The 20,858-nt window shown below is 36.7% G+C and overlaps 1 protein-coding gene across 3 annotated transcripts in view; it reads right to left on the bottom strand.

Moving 5' to 3' along the window:
• Positions 1-1,261: 1,261 nt before the first annotated feature.
• RBMS3 (RNA binding motif single stranded interacting protein 3) overlaps positions 1,262-20,858 on the bottom strand; it is a 600,418-nt gene continuing 580,821 nt past the window's right edge. For 2 of the 3 annotated variants that reach the window (XM_031553946.1, XM_019616531.2), the window contains 3 exons: positions 10,174-10,254; positions 7,606-7,733; positions 1,262-3,761 (listed from right to left, as the gene is read on the bottom strand). In XM_031553946.1, coding sequence (XP_031409806.1) covers positions 3,755-3,761; positions 7,606-7,733; positions 10,174-10,254 — 216 coding nt within the window. In that variant the 3' untranslated portion in view covers positions 1,262-3,754. Of the gene's footprint in view, positions 3,762-7,601; positions 7,734-10,173; positions 10,255-20,858 lie in introns of those variants that run through there. The other variant, XM_031553947.1, reaches the window with a different exon arrangement.

Below are 20,858 nucleotides of genomic sequence, written 5' to 3'. Positions count from 1 at the left end.
ATCTTTTAAAGTAAAAACAAAAATACCAAACCTGAACATTCAGATTTGACTATTTACAAGAATTCAGGTGTGATGGAAAGTACATACGCAGTTCAGCTTATGGATTTGATGTTGCTTCTAGACCGCTGGGACAGGCACCATTGCCTTAGACTTCTGGAGTTGTTTCTGCAACCTTTCAGGAACCCTCATGATATTTAAAGCTAAATTGGCAAGACATAGATATTGACTTTACAAATTCGGATCTTCAAAAAAAAGAAAAAAACAACAAAAAAAAACCAACAACCAAAAAAACAACCAACAACTGAAAGAGATAACTATAGCGAACTTTCTGATAAATCTTATTAGCCTGAACATAAAGAACACCAGTTTTAGAGTTCAGAAGCCACCAAGTGTTCTAGTGCTATGACAACAACCATGCAGTGTATTGCTTCTCAACTGTTCTCTTTTCTCTCAACTTGTATTTTTCAAATAAGTTACCAATTTCCATACAATTTGTATGTTCCCAATAAGTTTTTTTCTTACCTTAATATTTATGACTGTTTTATAACTCAAATCTCACATTTTTTATAACTCATAGACTTTCAAGTACCAGTTCACTGTTTTTGGGGAAGAGTAAGACGATCAATTGTATTTAGGGAATCCATTTTCTTTCCTCTTCTTCCTCCATTTCTTTGCTTTATTTCTTTTGATTTCAAACACTAATAAACACTGCAGCATGGGAAAAAGGGAACAATTCTAACACAGAATGCACTTGAAACACTTTAAAGTGACAGGCATCATTATACCGTGTTGCCTGCCTGGCTTAATAAAAAACACTGAGATTGCTTAAATTTGTTTGCTGAAAAAAATAACAAAAATGTTTCTGAATGTATAAATAAAGCAGCAGAGTTCTGAATAGAAATAAGAAGGTACCTCAGCATATTCATCAGCCACATGGTAGCTACCTTGTAGCCTCATTGTTGATAGTAAATGAGACTTTTTGTATGTCACATTAGAACTAACACAGAAACAAATATGTTTATTTCATATTGAACTGAACTGTGCCTGGGGTTATCTCTATTTGTACAAAGAATTCAGAGACAGAAAGAGAGTACGTGTAGAAAGGAAGAAAATAAGGCTAGATTGATTTCTCCCCCATATGCCCTCCAAATAAAGAGGGAACCTTTTTCCAAGGCCAAAATTCTAGTGCCACTTTCAAAAAGCAACAAGTAATGCGACAGCATGTGGAATAGAAAGAGATGATTGAGTATCTTATATGCTATTTTTTTTTTTTCTGAATTAAAAACAGGCTGTGGGTATTGTTCTTTTACTTTGGCATCATCTGGTTTTCAGAAGTGCTGAATATCACAGCTACTCTGGAGAAAGCATAAGTTTTACCACTTCTGAAAATCAGGCCTTCTTCCTATGATGAAGAACCACATGAACTCCCATTCCTCTCTTTTATATGTTGCATATCTAGCAGCCATTTACTTGGGAAACCCCCTCCCCCCCATACTACATTAAAAAATATGATCTCGTTTTATCAATTTAAAAAATAACTGTGTACTTTTTCCCCTAAAAGTCAGGTTAGGGAAACAGATATCTTTTCAGAATTGTGTGGCTGAATCAGACTGATCCAATATATACGTTTTAATTTAATTATTTTTATTGGATACCCTGTCTCTAATGCACCACAATAAATGTGATGAAGCTTCCCCTCTCTTCTGGATGGAGAGAAGTTTAAAAATGTTTGGTTTAATTTCTACTTAAAGATACATGTGTATGTACGTATATATTTTAACTGCTGCTTCTCTTCTGCCTCCTTAAGGAAAAAATCCTATTTTGACTTGCTTACCGCTTTTTTTGGTTGCTTGGAAAAACCAAGGGCCATAATCCATACTTCTCCATGGAAAATAATGTTATTCTTAAAACAAGTTTCAGTGGATTCAATTTAGTTAGTGTCTTTTCTGCCTAATCATACTAATTAGTGATTGTCAGCCAACATATTAAGACAACAGAAATCATAGCAGAGAATAATTAACTTCCTGCCTGGATGACAACACTAGCATAAGTCATTTTCAACATTTTTGCTTGCATGGGAGAGCTAAAATGAGAATAAAGATCGTTTGCTTTCTGTTGCATCTAACTGGCAATTCAAATGCATCACTGAAAAATGAACACAGAATTAAGGTGGCTATGCATGCTGGACGATGACAAAGACTGAGGTGAAGAAATGAATCTGTGGTGTGTTGGAATTCAGAAGGAAGACTGTTGTTTCAGTAGAAATACCAAAGATCAGGCAATTTAACAGAAAAACTCATCAAAATTAAAGCCCACCTGGACAGATTAGTTGGTAACTCACTCCACTTGCTTTGCGATGTTCTCCAAAGCACACCATCAACAAACTTAAAATACCAACTATTCTGAAATTTCCACTAAAATCATATGCAGTATGTAAAACACCAGTGGAAGATAGTTTAAACAAACAAGAAAGTAAGAACTGGTCCGGCCATGTAGGTCAAATAAAGATTAAAAAAAAGAAAAAAAAACCTCTATCTTCTGGACTGCGTTAGGGTGTCACTTCATCTTTGGTATAAAATAGGCCATCCATAGGCTGCATTTGTTCACAACTAGGAAAGACTACAGAAATTGTCAACAATTTCTTCTATCTATTGCTTTTTTTTGCACTTTTTTGACCATAAGCTCCTATCTACTTAAGTTTTTTTTAATGCTCTTAAGCTAGGTTTTTGCAATGTGACAAGCAAAGCAGACTAAAAACTTCTTAAAGCTCATAAAAAAGACTGCAGATAAAAAGCACTAATGCTTTTGCTAGCGATCACGCTTTGTAAATAAAAAAATCTGCATTCTGCAAGAAAAAACCCCTGCATTCTCTATAATGCAGCAAGTTTCTTTCTCAATTCAATAACTTTACTGTAAAATGCTTTAGCCTTCTAGATTTTTTTTCTGTCAACACTTAAGACAAAGTTCATAAAAGTCCCAGCATTTTTCCAATCCTTTCAGTTGCCACAGTTCCTTTATCATCAACTTTTCTTCAAAAGAAGAAAATCATTTTCTTTTAAACTGTACAGTTTATTTTTTGTTCACCCCAAAAACTCAGTCTATTAAACTTCTTCTGCACCAGCACCGGTGTGAGCAGTTTCAATTCATTCTCGGGTTTTCTAACAAGACGTTGACAGCTTGCCTTGAGAGCCTTTGACGTCCTTAAAATTAAGGCAATTAAGATTCAAGATAAACCTTACCTAAACATTTCTTTAAAAAAAACAAAACAAAAATAAAACAAAAGAACCAAAAAACAAACAAAAAAAAACCAACTCTAGATTTAAAACAAGAAGGAAAATAAAATGAGAGAAAAAGAGTAGCTTAATTTTTGAGGAAGACAATTGGTTTTCATCTCAACTTGCTCCCTCTTGACATCATCAGTTTTTCTGTTAAAAAAAATATCTAGCTACACCTCCAGGTAAATTCTGAATTCAGATGTTTGTCCAGATGAAATGTCAACCCAGCGTTTTTCCCTTTGGGTTTTTTTCTTTAGTTAACAATAACAACAAAAAAAAAAGCAAAAAAATAAAATTGTCAGACTACATGACGGAACCATTTGCACAGCACATAAAAACACTGTTTTGTTTTCGTTGGGAAAGGTAGAAAAAAAAGAAAGCATTCATTTGACGCCTGTGCAAACTGGAAGCCAACTTCTTGTTCAGTGAAGTTTCTCCATTCAAGGCAATGATTTCAGACCGACATTCTTCAGTCCTGTTTATTGTCTGTAAAAACAATTGAATTAAAGTGGTCATTAAGTCAAAACAACTTTGAAATAGGCTCCTCTCCTTTTTTTCCCACCCAATTCTCTTTAAAAGTTATCCAAGCTAAACTAACTTTGCAGCTGTTTAAATATGATACCGACACTAGGCTGAAAATATCCAGGCAGAAGTAGGGAACTCCTGCTTTTGGGATGTTAACACATCCTAAGCAGATGACTTTACTTCTGTTAATGCTGTGCTTAATGGGCAGTTTAACTTCACTGAAATGAGATGAACGTGTGGCTTAGCACTGTGTAAATATTTCAAGAGTAATACAATAAGTGAGTGGATATTTTCATAATATTAAGTGGCACTGTTTGTTTTGGATACTAATGATAAAGGATAAAATTATAATAAAAGGATACATCCAATTTACTAAGAAGAACACATCTTCTGATGGCAAGAACACTTAGACTATGAAACAGCCTGCTTAATGAGCTAGTTATGGCTAACTAAGAAACATTTGAGATAATATTATTTCAAAAAATTCAATTTTTTTGAATGTACAGTGTTATGTGCTTCTAAATTTAGCACAAAGAACAAGTTAAACGATCAAAATTTTTTTTGTTAGGAAGATAGCACTCATTTTGTGTTTTTGAGGTTTCACAACATTTAATGATACATCTAACAAAACTTATACTAGCAAGAGATCCTTAGGGAGATGCAGATCCTACTTACAAACATTGTTAAAGGTATCAGTGAGCTATCAGTAAGAGCTAGCTACTGGATCTCCTACAGTCACCAAAACTTACATAGAAATAATCCTTTTTCAATTTAAGTTCAACACCAGGCAAGCTAGCATCTTCACCTTTGCAAGCATTAAGGCATTTGCCTTGCTTCGTTCTAAAATCATTACATTATTATAAGGAGTTAAATTGTGAAGAACGCTCATGACCTAACATTTGCCACAGAGCCACTACTTCTCCAGGATGGTAAACATAAAATGAACATTGATTTTAAACATTAAATTTGCCAAAGAACATTTTCATTGCATGAAGACTTAAAATTAGCATTTTGAATATAACAACAGATTTATATGGAAAAAAAGAAGGATTAAATATTTTCTTAGGGCTTCTGAAGCAGTTCTCTACGTTTAACTTTTCTTGACTCCTACGACTTTACTGCCCTCCTGAGTAGGTTGGACACCATATACCCAAAAGGCTGACTACATCAAAGGGTCATAGCACATTCTGTAACGTAACCTGGCATGGAGCTTGCCCACAAAAGGCCCCATAAACTGTATTCTCCCCACATTTAAAATCAGAGTGCTTTGTGCAGCACAGTTTTGTTTAGGAGTAAGAGAGTACAATTTCCAGGGGGAAGAATCTCCATTTAAAGCCACTACATAGATTTCACACTCTTTTATGTGGAAAATTAAAGATTTATGAGGAAAAGAGGCACTGCGGGTCTAAAATAATTAAGGTGATTTCCTCACAGAGTTGAGTTCTCCGCTCAAAAACAGAGGGCTGCTTCTCCTATATTGCTCCACTTCTAGAAGTTGGGCTTTTGACATGAAGTTATCATTTCTGAACATCCCTGGGATGCTCTAATTGAGTATCCAGAATATTAAATGAAACAATGCATACACTGATGAAAAGAGTGGATCTTATATTTTATCTTTGGTTCATTTTTTTGCACACAGAGATATTACAGGATCCTGTATTTTCCCTCCTTTGTTGCCTGCAATGTTATGATAGTTGCAAAGAAAATAAAAATAATGAAACATATTGTTAGAACTTTTCTCCTAACTGATCAGCTCCTATGAAAACACTTTTTTAGTGTCTGCCTTTTTCTTTGTATACATATGACAACACCATTATCTGGTCAAGTTAATTACTTCTTCTCCATTGCTTTGCAAACAGCTGTTGTACACTAGGCATGATGTTTGCTATTAATAAATGTGCCCTTCAAAGAGAAAATTAGTAATATTTTATTTTAGTTGCAAAAACAAAGAAATTGTTGTACATTAAAGATTACTGAAATACTCTGCCAGGTATTTTTTTTTTTAAAAAACAGATTGTGTACCATTTTGATTCTTTTTACAGCTTCCCCCATATTACATTTCTGCCCACAGCTAGAAGACACAAATACAGGGCACATTTCAGATAAAAAATGCTAAAATAATCATAATAAATCTGTAGTGGATCAGCCTGCGTGATTAAAAAATAAATTCTTCTGAATACAAATGTTTGTGCCATTAGAACTGGAACAAAGCTGTAGCTGACAAGGAAAGATGAGGGATCTCGTTCTCAGGGGAAGTGAGAAATCACCTCTTGAGCATGAATACAGCACTCATTTCAATAAAGAATTGCAGTGTAGCTTTCTTCTGTGAAGGAAAAATGCCAGAAGCAGCTGATCACATTTACCTTAGGAGACATGAATGAAAGGGAGCTGGAAAATGGGAATGGTCAGATCATAACCCCTTCAGAACACAGTCATCAAAACCAGTGAAAAGGATGTCACTGTCACATTCATTTATCCCTTTGACTACTATATTCTGTTAGTATTTTGCCGTCATTCATTTATACTGTACTAGGTACTAGAGAAGCTTATGTCAGAGGAGGTACACATACACAGACTATGTCTCCAAAATATAGCACTGGATGCACCAATATAAAGCTTGCGATCAACTGCTTTTGTGATAAGTACATATGAACAAATACGGCAGTGACATATGAAATAGTGACAGCTTATGTTTCATGGCAGTCAAAAAGGGCCATTGTATGATTTGACACATTTCTCATTCATGTATTAGGGGAAAAAAATGTATCTTCCATTTCCAGAGGTCATAAATGAAGTAAAGCAACTGACAGATTGGTGTAATTCTAATTGCTTCTATATCATAGGCATATGCCTCTTAGTACATAGAGCACTATGAGTACTATGTCATGATGCATTAACTGACATATCATATGATTTTGTCTTTTTGTCTACTTTCTTCAAGATAAAAATTAATTCCTCTTTTTACAGTAAAGTGATGTTTAATGTACATGTATTAATAAATGACAGCATTTGGAGCACATCAAAACTCCTGCAGTCCTTCCAAATTCCTAGAATCTATGTGTGATTAAGTTCTTGACTAAGCAACCTCATCTTTCTGAGGATCAATTCTATTACCGAAAAGGAAAGATGCTTGAGGATTACTCTGAAGTTGAAAGTGTTCATAGCACAGCCAGTGTGTAGATCTTAAATTTTCCAAGGTATTCCATAGGAAGCAAATAAAGCGAGCAGAGGATAGGAGAAAGACAGAACAGTCTTCTCCTCATCATATTCACTTCCCTTGTGTTTCCAGCTTCTGCTCACTTGGTGTCTGCATGGCACTGGTTTTGCATTCTCAAAAATACCACCTTGGGGCAATTTACTCTGCTTCACTAACCACATTTTCAGAAACAAACTTTTACATGTGTACCATAATAATTTCACCATTGCAAAATCTAAGCTCTCTGTATAACCTCTGATGCCAAATACTGGTTTAGCCCAGCATGATGATTGTTAATACAGTTGTTGAGATCCTTCCACGTCTGCAATAAGCAGAGAACAGCCAAAGAGTGTGGTTCAGCAAGCACAAACTCAAGGACAATTTGCTAAGATGAGGCCACCTACTAATGCTACATCAGTACTCTACTACTACATACTATGGTATGCAGCAGTGTTCCACATACACTACTATGTATGGAGAATTCATTTGAACTCAATGAAGGACCTGGTGAATTTGTATTGCTGAAATAGGAAGCAGATCTGTCCTATTATTTTGGAGAGAGAAACGTCTGTTGAGTCTGTTGAGGCTAAAAAGCATATGCTTACTTACTTAGACTGTTGGTAAGAATATGCAGGTGCATGTTCACTGGATGTTTCCACTGTCATCTGTTGCTGTTGACCACTGGCTTCCTGTGATGAAGATGCTACTGTTTGTGGAGAAGTATCAGCAACAACACCCTAAGGAGTCAAAAAAGAACATGAAAGGTTACTGCTTTTACTCACTTCAGTTAATTACATAAAGGAACTGAGTACCAGATCACTATTCCTGTATTTCTCTTGGGGCACTGTACAGTTAAAAGAGCTCAGAAAAAGCAGAACCATATGCTAACACAATGAACTCAATTAGCTCACAAAGAGATAATCCAGCAGTGAGAATCTCCCTTCGTGTACCAATCTCTCCAGTACTTCGCACTCCCAAGCTGAACTGGGAAACACCTATGCATTTTGGAACATTTCTCTGTTTACTGAAAGACAAAAATTCTGCTGACTTCAGTGAAATGTGGATTTTACTTCTTGTCTTTCTTATAATGAATGTAAGGCTCTCTGATGTTCATGTACTCAGCCCAACTTCACAGTGAAATCACTTTCATTTCCCTTGCATTGTGATAAAAGGCAGAAATTAGGTCCACCACCTTCCAGTCTATTACATGTCCAACAGAAGTCTAGCTGCCTTAGAAAAACACTGCACTACTGTACACAGTGCATTTATGCATGATCTCTTTAAAAGATAAACTTACCCCACTCTAAAGATTTTACTACTTAAGTCAAAGCTCCAATAAAGTTTTGTTTCAATTGTAAATTTGAAAAAAGTGATTAGATACACAAGAGTTGATGTGCATGGATTTAACATTACATTCCATTTCTTAACTATTTGGACAGTCTGAATAATACTATTAATTCTAACAATTTTGCATGCTTTCAAAGCAATCTATTTTCTTGCCTTTACTCTCACATTTGATGTGTTGGACACAAAAATAGCACTATCAGATCTCTTCAGGGAACAAACTTTATTACTGTATCACATACAACAGAACCAGAAGAGGGAGCACAAACCACTTGATTTGTTTTCATTTGAGTCCTATGTAAACAACAGGTAGTTTATTTCATATTATCTGTGGAAAAAAATGTAAGTTTCATTTCTCCATTTCTCAGAAATTCTTCACGTCTGTTGAGACTGCATTATTTTTTTCCTGTGTACTTCCTTGTCTTTATGATTCTGCTATTGTCCATCTTGAGAATGTAAGCTCTCTGGGGCAGAGACCCTATACAAATAAACAATAGCAGTAATAAACATCACTAGATCAAATCAAGACTGCTATATATTCAGATAATATTTGATTATATCATGTTACTTCATTGGGCATGAATATAACAATGGATGATGGTGAGAAGAGTTCAGGAAGAATTAATCTCTTATTAGCACTGGTCAGTACTGATGGATGAGCCACTCTTGTCTCCACCCCACTATCTCCTTTTGATATGGATTTGTACCTCATTTGTGTCTCATTTAATACCTAAGAATAGCTAATGAAAGAGGCACTCATGCCCCCATTTGCAACCAAACAAGGCTTAGGGGAGTATTATCTTCAAGCAAAAAAACCCAAAAAACAATAACCTGAAGATTTGACTGGTGCAGCGTGACAAAAAAGTAGAAGCCTTTTCTGAGGGCTCTCATTTAGAAATTTCAGTAATTTCAGAGAACTGGGAAAAAAAACATGAGTTCACTTGACTGCTGGTGGAGCCACACCAGAAGTATCACTAACACAGCAACTTCAAAGCACAGAACAGGAACAGCACCAACTCAGAAAGTCCATACAGCTCAAGACAGAAGTATGGAGACCCTGAAACACCTCATATTACCATACAGAAGGGAAGAAGTTATTAATAAAAAGGAGTAGCACCAAAAAGAAGTACACATTGAAGAGGATGACAAGGCACCCTCCTCTCACTGTGCTTGGTGGCCCTTATAATGCCGCACAGAAGTGGAGGTTGACCTGATTCTTCCGGCAGCTTGTGGTCTACAGAATTGAGTAAATACTTACTCATTAGACTGTCATCAGCATGACTCCAGCCCCAAGGAGGGAGGGAGCGAATCCTTCCTCAAGGATGAAAAAGCACTCAGTCAGTGCAGCATCCTCCACGTCTGTATATACAAGAGGAAGGTTTCCATTGCTCAATCGCTTTTCCTGGTGGCTAAATATTTCAGCAATTACCTATACTTGTTAAGGACCACATCAAACCCTCTTGCAATCTTCTTTTCTTGCAATCTCTTTTGCATTTGTGGTCTGCCTGCTGGGATTGTTTTCCTGTTGCTTCCCATCTCCCCTTCCAAGTACATGGGGAAAAAAGACAGTCATAATCACTGATGTTTTATTCCATGTCCTGCTGTACAGCAAAACAAAAGCAAAACAAGAGCCCCTAGAAATACTAAGTAAAATAAAAGGAAAAATAAAGTCCAGAAAAAGAACGTGAAATCTTAATTTTAAAAAAGCTGGAAGATGTACCATTCCATAAAGTGATTTTAGGCCCCTCACAAACAGCAGGAACAATGAGGAATCATAGATAGAAGAGTTGTGTTATCCCTCCATGCTACTTTCAGGGATAGAGGTAAACTTACTTCAATAGGGACAGCTGTTGGAGGCACAGGAGTGTACTGGGGAATGTAGGTCCCTTGCATAGGTGCAGCAGCAGTCATGTACTAGAACAAACCAAAGACAAACTGACATTAGAAAACTACAGTCGCAAAAATAATCATACTGGAAGTGTGACACTGTTTCTATTTTCTGTATGGAATTTGCTGATTCATGGATAGTCTTGTTTTGATTGAGGATTTTAATGAATTGTAAGATCACCTTCTAGCTATTAAAAATCATAATCCTGAACTTCAAAGTCAGGTCACACTTGAGAACAAGCAATACTATGTTCAATATCTTGCTGACATATTCACATTGTATCAATTTCTCATGTACTTTTTCAAATTGAGACTCTTATTTGTTTTTATAAACAAAACACTAAAGAGGCATGATAACATATATATATATATACATATATACACAATATATATTGTATTTACAGAGACAAAGAGTCCAAACAATCTTTTGGAATCTTATTTGTCTTATCTTACAAAATACAAAGCATGGAATTTGACAGATTTATTCCTGCCCATAATTAGCCCTATCATCAAGAACATTTGTGTTTACAGTTGTTTGTGATCCAAAATAGGGAGACATGTTTGGGAGCACCTGCTTTTGTACACAGTAGTCTTAACCAGATTCTTATGGATAATTTTTAATATTCAAAGATCTCTTATACAGATTTTGAAGCTGCTCCCAATTGTTATTACAGCAACACATGGTATTGAGCTTCTTTAAAACATTTTCTCTCTCAAGTACTTTTTTTTTTCTAATTTGTAAGTGTATATGGAGTTTGCCATTGGTACAGCACTAATATCTTTACATACGGCAATTCTTAAAAAGCTTTTGAAGTGAATGCAACAGATTGTTCAAGTTTTCAAATAAAGTATCAATATTAAGTTATCAGATCCATACGTACTTTTCTTTCTAAAATCCAGTCCCAACTGCATGTCTTCACTGACAAGAATCTCAGGATGTGCCCAATCACACAATGGACTGTATGACACTTCCACTACATGTTATCTTCAAAGACACATTGAAGATCTGAATCAGCCCAGAATGTATTTGATGAATTTCAAAACGAGTTAAATATAGCTTTGCTTCCTGGCACGCTTGGGAAGTGTTTGAAGGATTTTATTCTGCTGTTTATAGTAAAATTTGCATTTAAAGAACTCACCTCAATTCTAAACTAACTGTCTGGTTTGATATGCCTGTCACAAACACGCATTATAAAATTACAAAGCAGGGTACAGACTCTGCAGCAGTGCTGGAGAATGGAAAATTGGGAGTCTAAGAGCTCAATTCTCCAATCTTCATTTGAATAAAAAGAAAAACAAGCATTTAAATGAAATTGGTTTCTGATGGAAAAAGCAATGAGAAATATAGGTGACATAAAATGTACACTTGCAGTATAAGTAGCATGTTGTTGTGTTGAAAATCATTACAATATTTGTGAATACAAATTCACAGCATTTTCCTTCCCTTCAGGCAGAAGGACAGGAATTTCCCCAGTGTATGTGTGTCTGTATCAGCCCCTGATTTTCTGCAGCTCCTTTTTCTTCTTTTTTCAGAATGAGAACTTAACTCAATACTTTTTTTTTTTATGAATGCTAACCCATCAGAGACATTAGGCCAATGATCCCTATTGTACTCAGTGCAGTTGGGTTATTATCCTGCCTTAAGGAACTACAGCAAGGTGTTTCAGAGCTGCTTCATTCTGCTTTGTAATGCTGGGATTACATCTGCTCTGCAGTATTGTTATAAATGTGTCAATATTTAAGAATAACCTGAAGCACTCTTACAGTTCTGTAAAGACCTACAAGCATTTTAAATACCTGCGTAGCCTAGCTTCACTCGAATTTATAAATATTTTAATAACAAGTATTAATGTAAAGACTAAATCGGCCTTATTCATCTTAAACTTCCTCAGAGCTCTTCCCTGAACCCAGCAGATCAATGCAAGGTTAAAGAGGTGCAGTTATTTGCCTTTCCCTTACCTTGCACATAAAATACAAGTTTCAATGCACAGATCTCAAGTTATTCACCTAACTTTTAATTTAGGCCTCGCCCCTTTTTACAAAATCCTCCAACATTGAGTTATGCAGTGCAACAACTGAAACTGTCCAGAAATTACTTGATGTCTTTGCTGGCTCTCAAAGCACTGTTCTTGGTAGTGCAAAGGAAAGGAACATTCCAGTTGTGCCAGACTCTATGAGGAACTGCAGGAATGTGACTTCTCCCTGTATATGACATATTCCGCTTGTATTAATGTTCACTGTGGTGGTGGTTCAACCTTTTGATTAAATTCCTTGTAGCTCTGCAATTAAAACAAGTTATACGGGCAAAATTAGTTGCACCAGTGGAATAAAAGGAATAATTTTTTGGCTAATAATTTGATCCTGGTAAAAGTTAGTCAAAGCTTAATCCAGCAGAGGTGTTCTGCTGCTTAACAACTGGCCCTTGACCACAGCAGCAGACTGATCTGTATTACAGGTACACACATTGTGTCCTTCATACAAATTGAATTTCAGAATATTCCTAATGTAATTACCATTATGAGTTAAAAAACACCCTCTTCATTTAAGAAAAAAGTATCTGGGGCAACAGTTAAACTTGTTAGCAGCACTTGGAACTGTCTCCCCATACTCTCGCATAAGGATCCATCAAGGGTTTTGTAAGGGACTTCACAGAACTACAAAGGACAACTGGGGCTTAATTCTCAGAGATACATAATTGGTCTTAAGTATTTAAACTCTGCTTAGGTACAGAGGGAATCCCAAATGAGATCACATGAATTCAGGAGTGCCTGCCCAAGTGGATCTGTTTTCTCCAAGGGAAGCTTAACACTGAGAAGCTGCACTAAGCTAGCCTGTTTACTTAAAGTATAATGAAAGAGGAAGACAGATTCATTTTTGTTAAAACTCACATTAGCTCAAGCAAATGCACATGCATTTATTCTGTTTATGAGCAACATAATCCTAATCTTTTATCTCACAGGTTGAAAACCTTAAAGATTACCTAGTGCTGAGGTACAGTATCAGTGGACTCTAATTAATACATTAATAGCTTTGGCTAATGCAAGAGATGATTTTCTCTTGATGAATATTCATGCTTAATGGTTAGCTGAAAAGTCACGATAAAACAGGACTACAGAGTTTCCTGAAAACTGCATTTCAGTTGCTTCCACACTCAACACAGACTGAGCCTGCTGGAGTCTGTCTCTCTCCCTGGGTCCCCTTGTCACTTTACCTAGCTATTCTGTAAAAAGCGATGCTCTAGATGGGTTGGAGTGACTTCTGCTGGAAGATGTTGGGAGGTGGAGAAATGACTCTGAAAACTGGTGAGATTCAGAAGAAAAGTTAAACAATTGATATCTACCTTGCACAGTACCACACAGGATGAAGATTCTGCTTTATAGACATCCCCTAATTCATATAGCTACCCACCTACCTCAAGAAATGAACATAACCTGGATGTAGACAAGTGGCAAATAAGAAGACATCTCTGTCACAAAACTGTCACTGAGATTTATCTTCATGAACTATAAACTCCATAAATGTTGCTTAAGTTCTCTGTTCACGTGTACGTGTTAAAGAGAGACAGCATGTCTCACACAATCAGCTTACCAGTACCCAGTTAATTCCACTAAGTATTAGTACTGAAAGCATTGAAATAAGAGAATATGAAAAATCCAAGCCCATTATTTCTTTGTCATACTTTTCCATCAGGATTAAAGATTCTTGAGCAAAAATGTGAACAGTCGCTCAACAAAGTATACACAAAGAAGAAAATAATGTTCATTCTTCCTCAACAGTACAGGCTTTGTGGGTCTAAAAGGAGAAGCTGATCCTTCCTAACAGTAAAATGCACAGTGACTCTACAGGTTCTCTGCACTGTATTATAGTGTAATGCATGCTTTGCAGTACCTCACTGCTTCACTCAGATCGCACTTACCAGGGCACCAGTTTAGCCCATATGCTACATCAGAAATTCTGCTCACACCTTGATCTAATGAGATTTTTGTTTTTACCTCCTTGAAATTCCTTGTGTGAAAAAATACATAGGTAGAAAAAAAGAAAGTAGTGATACACCTGTTCTCCTTTTAGCTATTACCCTGCACAACTACAAGGAGTTAAATGAAGAGAGGTAACAGATGAGGCAGGATGAAAGGACAAAATGAAATTGTGGGAAGGATCATTATTAATTCAGAGTGCAACATCAGTTCTTACTGATCTGAAAACAGTGTGGTATCCCTGCCTGGCTCCATCAAGGCTTTTTGAGCCTGCAGAAAACACTAAATACATAAAGGTGGCAAAAGAGAAGAAAAAACAAGGATTAAGCAGCTGCCTGCACCAGGCAGAGCAAGGGAGCATACTGAGGAAGGACAACGGTTTCTCTCATCAAAGGTGGAATTGAGTGAATGCAGGGAATTTGCAATTTATATCAAGTTAGATGCAGATAATGCCCACTTACTCATTTGCCACAGCCAGCCTTTCTTGGGCCCAAGCTTGCAAAGAGTCTGGTAAATGCTAGCAAGTGAGATACATTGCAAATGCTTCTTATGCTAGCCAATAATTGCTGAGCTTCAACTGAAAACAGTGCCTCAAAGAGTAAGCGACTATTGCAAGACTTCATTTATTCCCCCAGAAGAATTTGGACACACACAGTTTAAATTCTGAAGGTCACCTTTAGCAGTAACATAAGAAACAACCCTGAAGTACAACTCTGTTCGTAAGCCCAGTTGCCCGTGATATAGCACAGCTGTGATTGTTAGAAGGCTACTAATTGTATGCTAACTCTCTTGACCAATGTGAGTATTGTGAGATATTAGAGAATGGCAACAGTGGATAAACTGATCAACACTAAACATATCTTCTGGAACAAGGAAAATCAGAATTCACAAAATGCGACATTGACAAGTTTGTAGTAGATTCTGAAACTGAGAGCAACGCTTACTCAGGATTAATATGCATATTAAGCACAAGGAGCAACGAGCAAGTAACAAGCGTAGAGGAAAAGGCTTTACAAAATCCACGTGAAAATGCTGCTTTCTGCTGTTTCCTTTGTTTTTCTAGAAACATCTATCTATCTGTTTCAAGAATCAAAGATTGCTTTCCTGATTTCATTGACCCATGAGCTCCCGAAAAGGCACAGAGCCTTTTCAGCCAAGGTTAGAGACAAACTGCAGAAACCCTATAACAGTTTCTGCTGGTGAGCATTTGCCCCTACAGCAGCCTGCTGTGGAGAGATTAAATGGGTCTTCTTATGTGAGTAAATGCGAACCCATGTGTTTGAAATGAGCAGGGATTCCAGAAACCGGTCTTTGGTGATTATTTGTGGTTCCATATCACTGCATGGGCTACAGTACAGTGATAATGACGTAGCTTTTAGGATTCTGAGAATTACTGCCAGGATTTGTTTGTACGTGTTTTTTTTTATTTTATTTTTTTTAAACCATCTGAGAAGTCTAGACACTGCATCACTAACAGAATTATGTGAAAACATTTGCATTGCTGGAAAACTGAAGAAAATGAGACTGTTGGCTGGATTTATTTTTACCACTTTTATTTTTTTTTTTCCTCATGAAGGAAACCTGCCCTCTCACTTTTAAATCTCTTTCCCTGCAAAGAAAAACTGCATCTTTCATAGATCCCTGGGAGGTGGTTATAACTTTAATGAAACATCGAATAAAACAGCTGTATTTTTTTGTCCCTGGTTCCACCTTCTCATTTGAAAATACCCTGTTCTCCAGCAGAAAAGAACATTGTCCTGCTGTGTCCTCTTATCCCACAGTCCAGCAGGGAGATGCAGAAACTCAGGAAAAAGGCCATCTACTTCATCAGTGCTAGTAGTGGCTCAATGAAACACAATATCCAGCAGCCACAGTTTTTACTTTAAACTTCAAATATCTTTTGCTGCCCAGAAGCATTCTCATCTTCCAGCTCAATCCTGTAATTATTCAATGGCTGTCATTAATCTTAGTTTTTTTCCCAATTAAAGAGTGTGAGAATAAAAGCTATGGAGATTTTGCATATATTACAATATTTTTGCTAATAATTATAAGCCTGGTCTAAAATTTAATGCCATTTTACCACACAATTACCAAAGTCCTATCAAGAATAGCACTGTCATTCAACAGAATCTCATCACTGGGCCATTGCACTCATTGTTCAGGCAGAGAATAAAAATCTTTATAAGATTTAACCTTCCTTCCCTGCTGCTCAGTAATACGAATGTATTTAGGAACACTGGCCATCACTTCGCTTTCAACCTTCCTAATGAGATGTTACCTAATTCTCGGAGCAAGTTAAATGAAGGTAGAGAGAATAATAACTTCAAGAACTATATTTACAAACTAATCTCCTTTTCTCTTCAGGAGTTCTAAGCATCCTTCACAAATCCCTACCTTTGGAAATCAGAGTAATGCAAAGATATTGAAGAAAGGAGCAGATAAGCTAAACCCCCCACAGTTAATGGTCTTTTCTTTTATTTCTGAATTCAGGCCTGCTACTAAAGCAGAGTAATCAGGATTAATCAGATAAAAACTATTTAGAATAAACAAATGTGAGAACAGTCAGATCACTGCATACAGCTGTGTACTAGCATACAAAATACTACGTTTGCAGAAACTGTAGGTAATGCAAAGAGCAATCCAGGAATGTCTACAGAAGCAGATAAACCAAAAATCAGCACATTCATCCTAAGCAGATTTTAGAGTCTGACGGCTGGTATTAAAATGAAAGCTAGTGAAAATCCCAGATTGTATTCAGATATCTCACTAGCGTCTGAAAAGACAGAAAATGGAAGTAAAACCATCAGAACGTGCAAATTAAGTTCCCAATTTGATATCTTTCACAAAAGGCAAGTGAAACTCCTTTTAAGATAATTTCTTTATAGGAAGTTGTTCACCTTATGTTTTTCAGCCTGTATGTGGCTATGCAATGCAGCCTCAGACAGCGACGCAGGTAGTCACTGTCACTGTACCTAGCTCTGTGCTACTTTCATTCTCGTCGTCCTTGTGCGAATCTCCACTCTAAGAAGAGACCTAAGGGGACTGTATAGAACTGTACATTGACTCTCCATATGTGACTGCACATATGAATAGCCTCAAGACGCAAAAACTGCTTTTTTGCATAATTCTTAGTATTTAATGGGTCTGATGGATACATTTGCAAGAGAGCAAGAATACTGCTTAAAAAGGAGAAAGACTGGTATTGCACTTTCAGTTCATGATTCTTCAATTTTTTCAATTCTTAACCATTTATCTAGAAAATGAGCATTTTAAAATTTTTCCTAATACCCTCTATGTATCTATTCTGTCAATGTACATTATGAGATCTCTGGGTAAGTTTTCTAGCATGGGTTAGAGCATGATTTATTAGACTGTCTGTACTGCAGCACCCTATATAAAAGCAGGGTACAGTGACTATATCATAACAAACGAGTATACTGCTCCAGTCTTGGGCACTCAGGGTCAGTAATCATAGAGATTCTGTTACATTCATATTCTTTTTTTTTTCACATTCTGTATACTGAAAGATAAAGATGTGATGCAGCAGAATTATAGCTGCTTCTTCTGAAACAGAAATTCCCTATACACCCTAGTGGCTAGAAATTTCTATGAATTTCCATCCGAATGCAATTCCATCAATTAATCCTTGATGAATGGCTGCTAGTAAGAACAAGGAAGCCTGATCTGCATATTATATTTTCAACCCAAGTAAATAAATAACCGTGTCAGTGAAACTCTCAACACATGAGCATGTTAAGCTATTATTAATAACACATCCATTTATATGAACAAATAATTGCTTTTTAGAGGTAAACGTATCTTCCAGAGGCTATTACATCTTCATGAATTTGAGGAGCTAAAGAGGAGACTAGTGTCTGCAAACATCCACATAGTATGAATGAATGAATCTGTTAATAAAACAAAATGAGAACTGCTTAGACTTATTAAACTATAGTTGTTCATTAATCACATACACCTTCCATTCGCTCTTTCAGATTAGGCTTAAGAGTGGATAAATTGTCCGTAGCAAAGAAAACAAAATAGTAAAAACACACACAAAAAAGGTACCTGTATTAGTATTTCTAATTAATATTAGAAATTCAGTATTTCTAATTTTCCAGTTTCCCAGAAAGAGGACTAATTTCTTCAAATATTGCCTGATAGAAGATTAGTAGTAAGATAACAGCATTGCACCATCAAACCACACCTTGGCTATTCTTAAAAGAAGCTGACATACAGTATTACTTCATCTCTAGAAGATCCCTACAATCTAAAATATTTTGATAAACTGTAATGAAGGGTACCACCGGCTGTAAAAAAAACAAGAAATCATCTCAAAGCTTCACAGAAAACAGCTGTCTGCATGCTGTATTTAGAAATTTGCCAATCCAATGAATACAAAATACCTTGCAAGTATAGCTTTTTGGGGCTCATAGTGGCAGCTAACAGTGGCAGCAGAGATACCTTAAAAGCCAGTTTTCCTGTATTTATGGTGGACATGAAACACCAGGGTTAGGCAGGGTGAAATGCATTCCCTGTCCTCTATGGGATATGCTAGGCCCTCACACTTTAGCACGCAAGCAAAAGCATGCTTCTATTAGGTGTGTTTAGCCAAATCTCCTGCCAAACATGCGCTCAGGCCTTCCAAGATGCTCAAAATGGTATTGGGATGGCTTACTGGGAGTCTGCAAGCCTCAGGAGCTCAATTCTATCTGGAACTTGGGTGAAGCTCTGAAAGATTTTGGGTCCCTGCACACCTGGGAACCAGCAGTCCCTGTGCAGGCTTTGAGCTGGTGTCTTGCTTTTCTTCCAGAAAATCCCACCATTTTACCTGCCCAAAGCAACATTCCTAGTTTTTTCCAACTTCTCATTCACATGCCTACTAGGACTCATCTCTTCCTAAGTGAGCAGACCTGTAAGGCAACTCATCAAGAGATCTGGAAGCCAGCCCAAATCATCAGACATGGTGAAGCTGCTCTGGAACACAAAATCCTGGCTGTGTTATGCAGCTGCTGCCTGAAAGCTGACCTGGAGCAGGAGAGTAACCAAGAGGGATGTTTATACCAGTTGGCAGCTGTCAGGATCTTGGGGAGTATATTTTGTGTTGCAAACACTGTGAGTCATTGTTTCCAAAATTTAATTTTTGCTTGGAATTTCTGGTACGTGGGAGAATCTTTCTGTTTTGAGCTTTTAGAAGATGAATCAGAATGAAACCAAATTTTGTAAAATGAATTTCCCACAAACTGGAAATCCTGAATGTTACTCAGCTAGCTCCTCTTCTGTCTGAACTTAGTCAAAAGTATCAGCCATGGTCACAATTGCTCAGGATAAGAAAAATACAAAATATTAAACTTTAAGGGTTGATGGCAACTTCACCACATCTAAAGTACTATGCTTAAAAATAGTGCAGAGCAAAACAGGGTTTCTCGTTAGCCTATGAATTTGTCTGTTCAAATCTTTAAATGTATTTACATTGTCATTAGCTCCGTTAGATGGCAGGGCTGTGAAAGGTGGCTGCAGCATTTTGTGAGGGCTTCATTTTCCCGTTATCCACAAAACTCTGAAATTATCCTGGGATAAAGGTCCCCTTAAAATTTATGTCAATGCTCTACTGATACACCGTGACAGTGTTAGAGTATTACAGAGGCTGTCCTCAAGTCTCCCAATTACTGGCTGTGGGAGGATCCCTGAAACATCAGCACCTTCAGCTCTGGGACTGCATAATCAAAGCAGAAACACTGCCTATTAACAGGGTGCTGGCTAAGTGAGCTGAACCACGTCGCGTGGCCATGTCATGAGCTTGTCTGCAATGATATGAGTTACTTACACTGTTGAACTCCTGAACTTATTTTGTGGTAAACGTTATACAGAATCTCTTCAAGTTTGTCATTGTTTAATTCAAATGACAAAGAAAGGAAGGAGGGGGGGAGAAAATACAAAAAAGTTTTTTAAAAAAGAACAAAATGAAAACTGAAAGAAGGGAAAAAATACCTGATCAGTCAAAATGCAGAGTAATCTCACTTTATCTTAAACTTTCTTGTTTTGTCATCTAACTACTAATTCCCTCCTGAAGGTGCCTTGAAGAGGTCCCTTCAGAATATATATCATCTTTAAGAACTGCTTGTTTTTCACGCTATTCCATGTACTGTTTCCATTTCCTGGTACTGAGATGCTTAATTTTGTTGAGAAAATGTGATCAGCACAACTGATGAGACTCAAATGAAGCAATCACTTGATGCTTCAGCTCTGAATCCACTCTGTATAGCGACTGAAGTCCTAGGCAACCTGAGGTTTTTTGTTTTTTTTAAGAAAAAGTAAACACCTTTTCACCATAATGCATAATTTAATATAGCTTTATGGGTGTACTTAGTACTTATTTTCCCCAGAATCACATTAACAATGCTTGAAGGGGCCAATAAAACAGATGTGTCTCAGTGCTGGTAGAATAGCAGCATTCCAAAGTTGTTTCTTTATTTCCTTCTGTGGTAGCTTTCCAAAGGAGTCAGAGTCAACTCATATATATTCAAATTATATACAATTACCAATTTGTACAAATCTGTGCTTAAACAACCTTTTACTGTTCTGAACAACATAAGCACAAATGCCAGGTTAAGAATTTAAACAGTACTTTTTTATTTTTTTTCCTTTTTTTGTCTT

This window comes from Meleagris gallopavo, chromosome 6 (assembly GCF_000146605.3).
Source record: "Meleagris gallopavo isolate NT-WF06-2002-E0010 breed Aviagen turkey brand Nicholas breeding stock chromosome 6, Turkey_5.1, whole genome shotgun sequence".
In the NCBI taxonomy this organism is placed as follows: Eukaryota; Metazoa; Chordata; class Aves; order Galliformes; family Phasianidae; genus Meleagris; species Meleagris gallopavo.
This window is presented reverse-complemented; position numbering and strand designations above follow the sequence as displayed.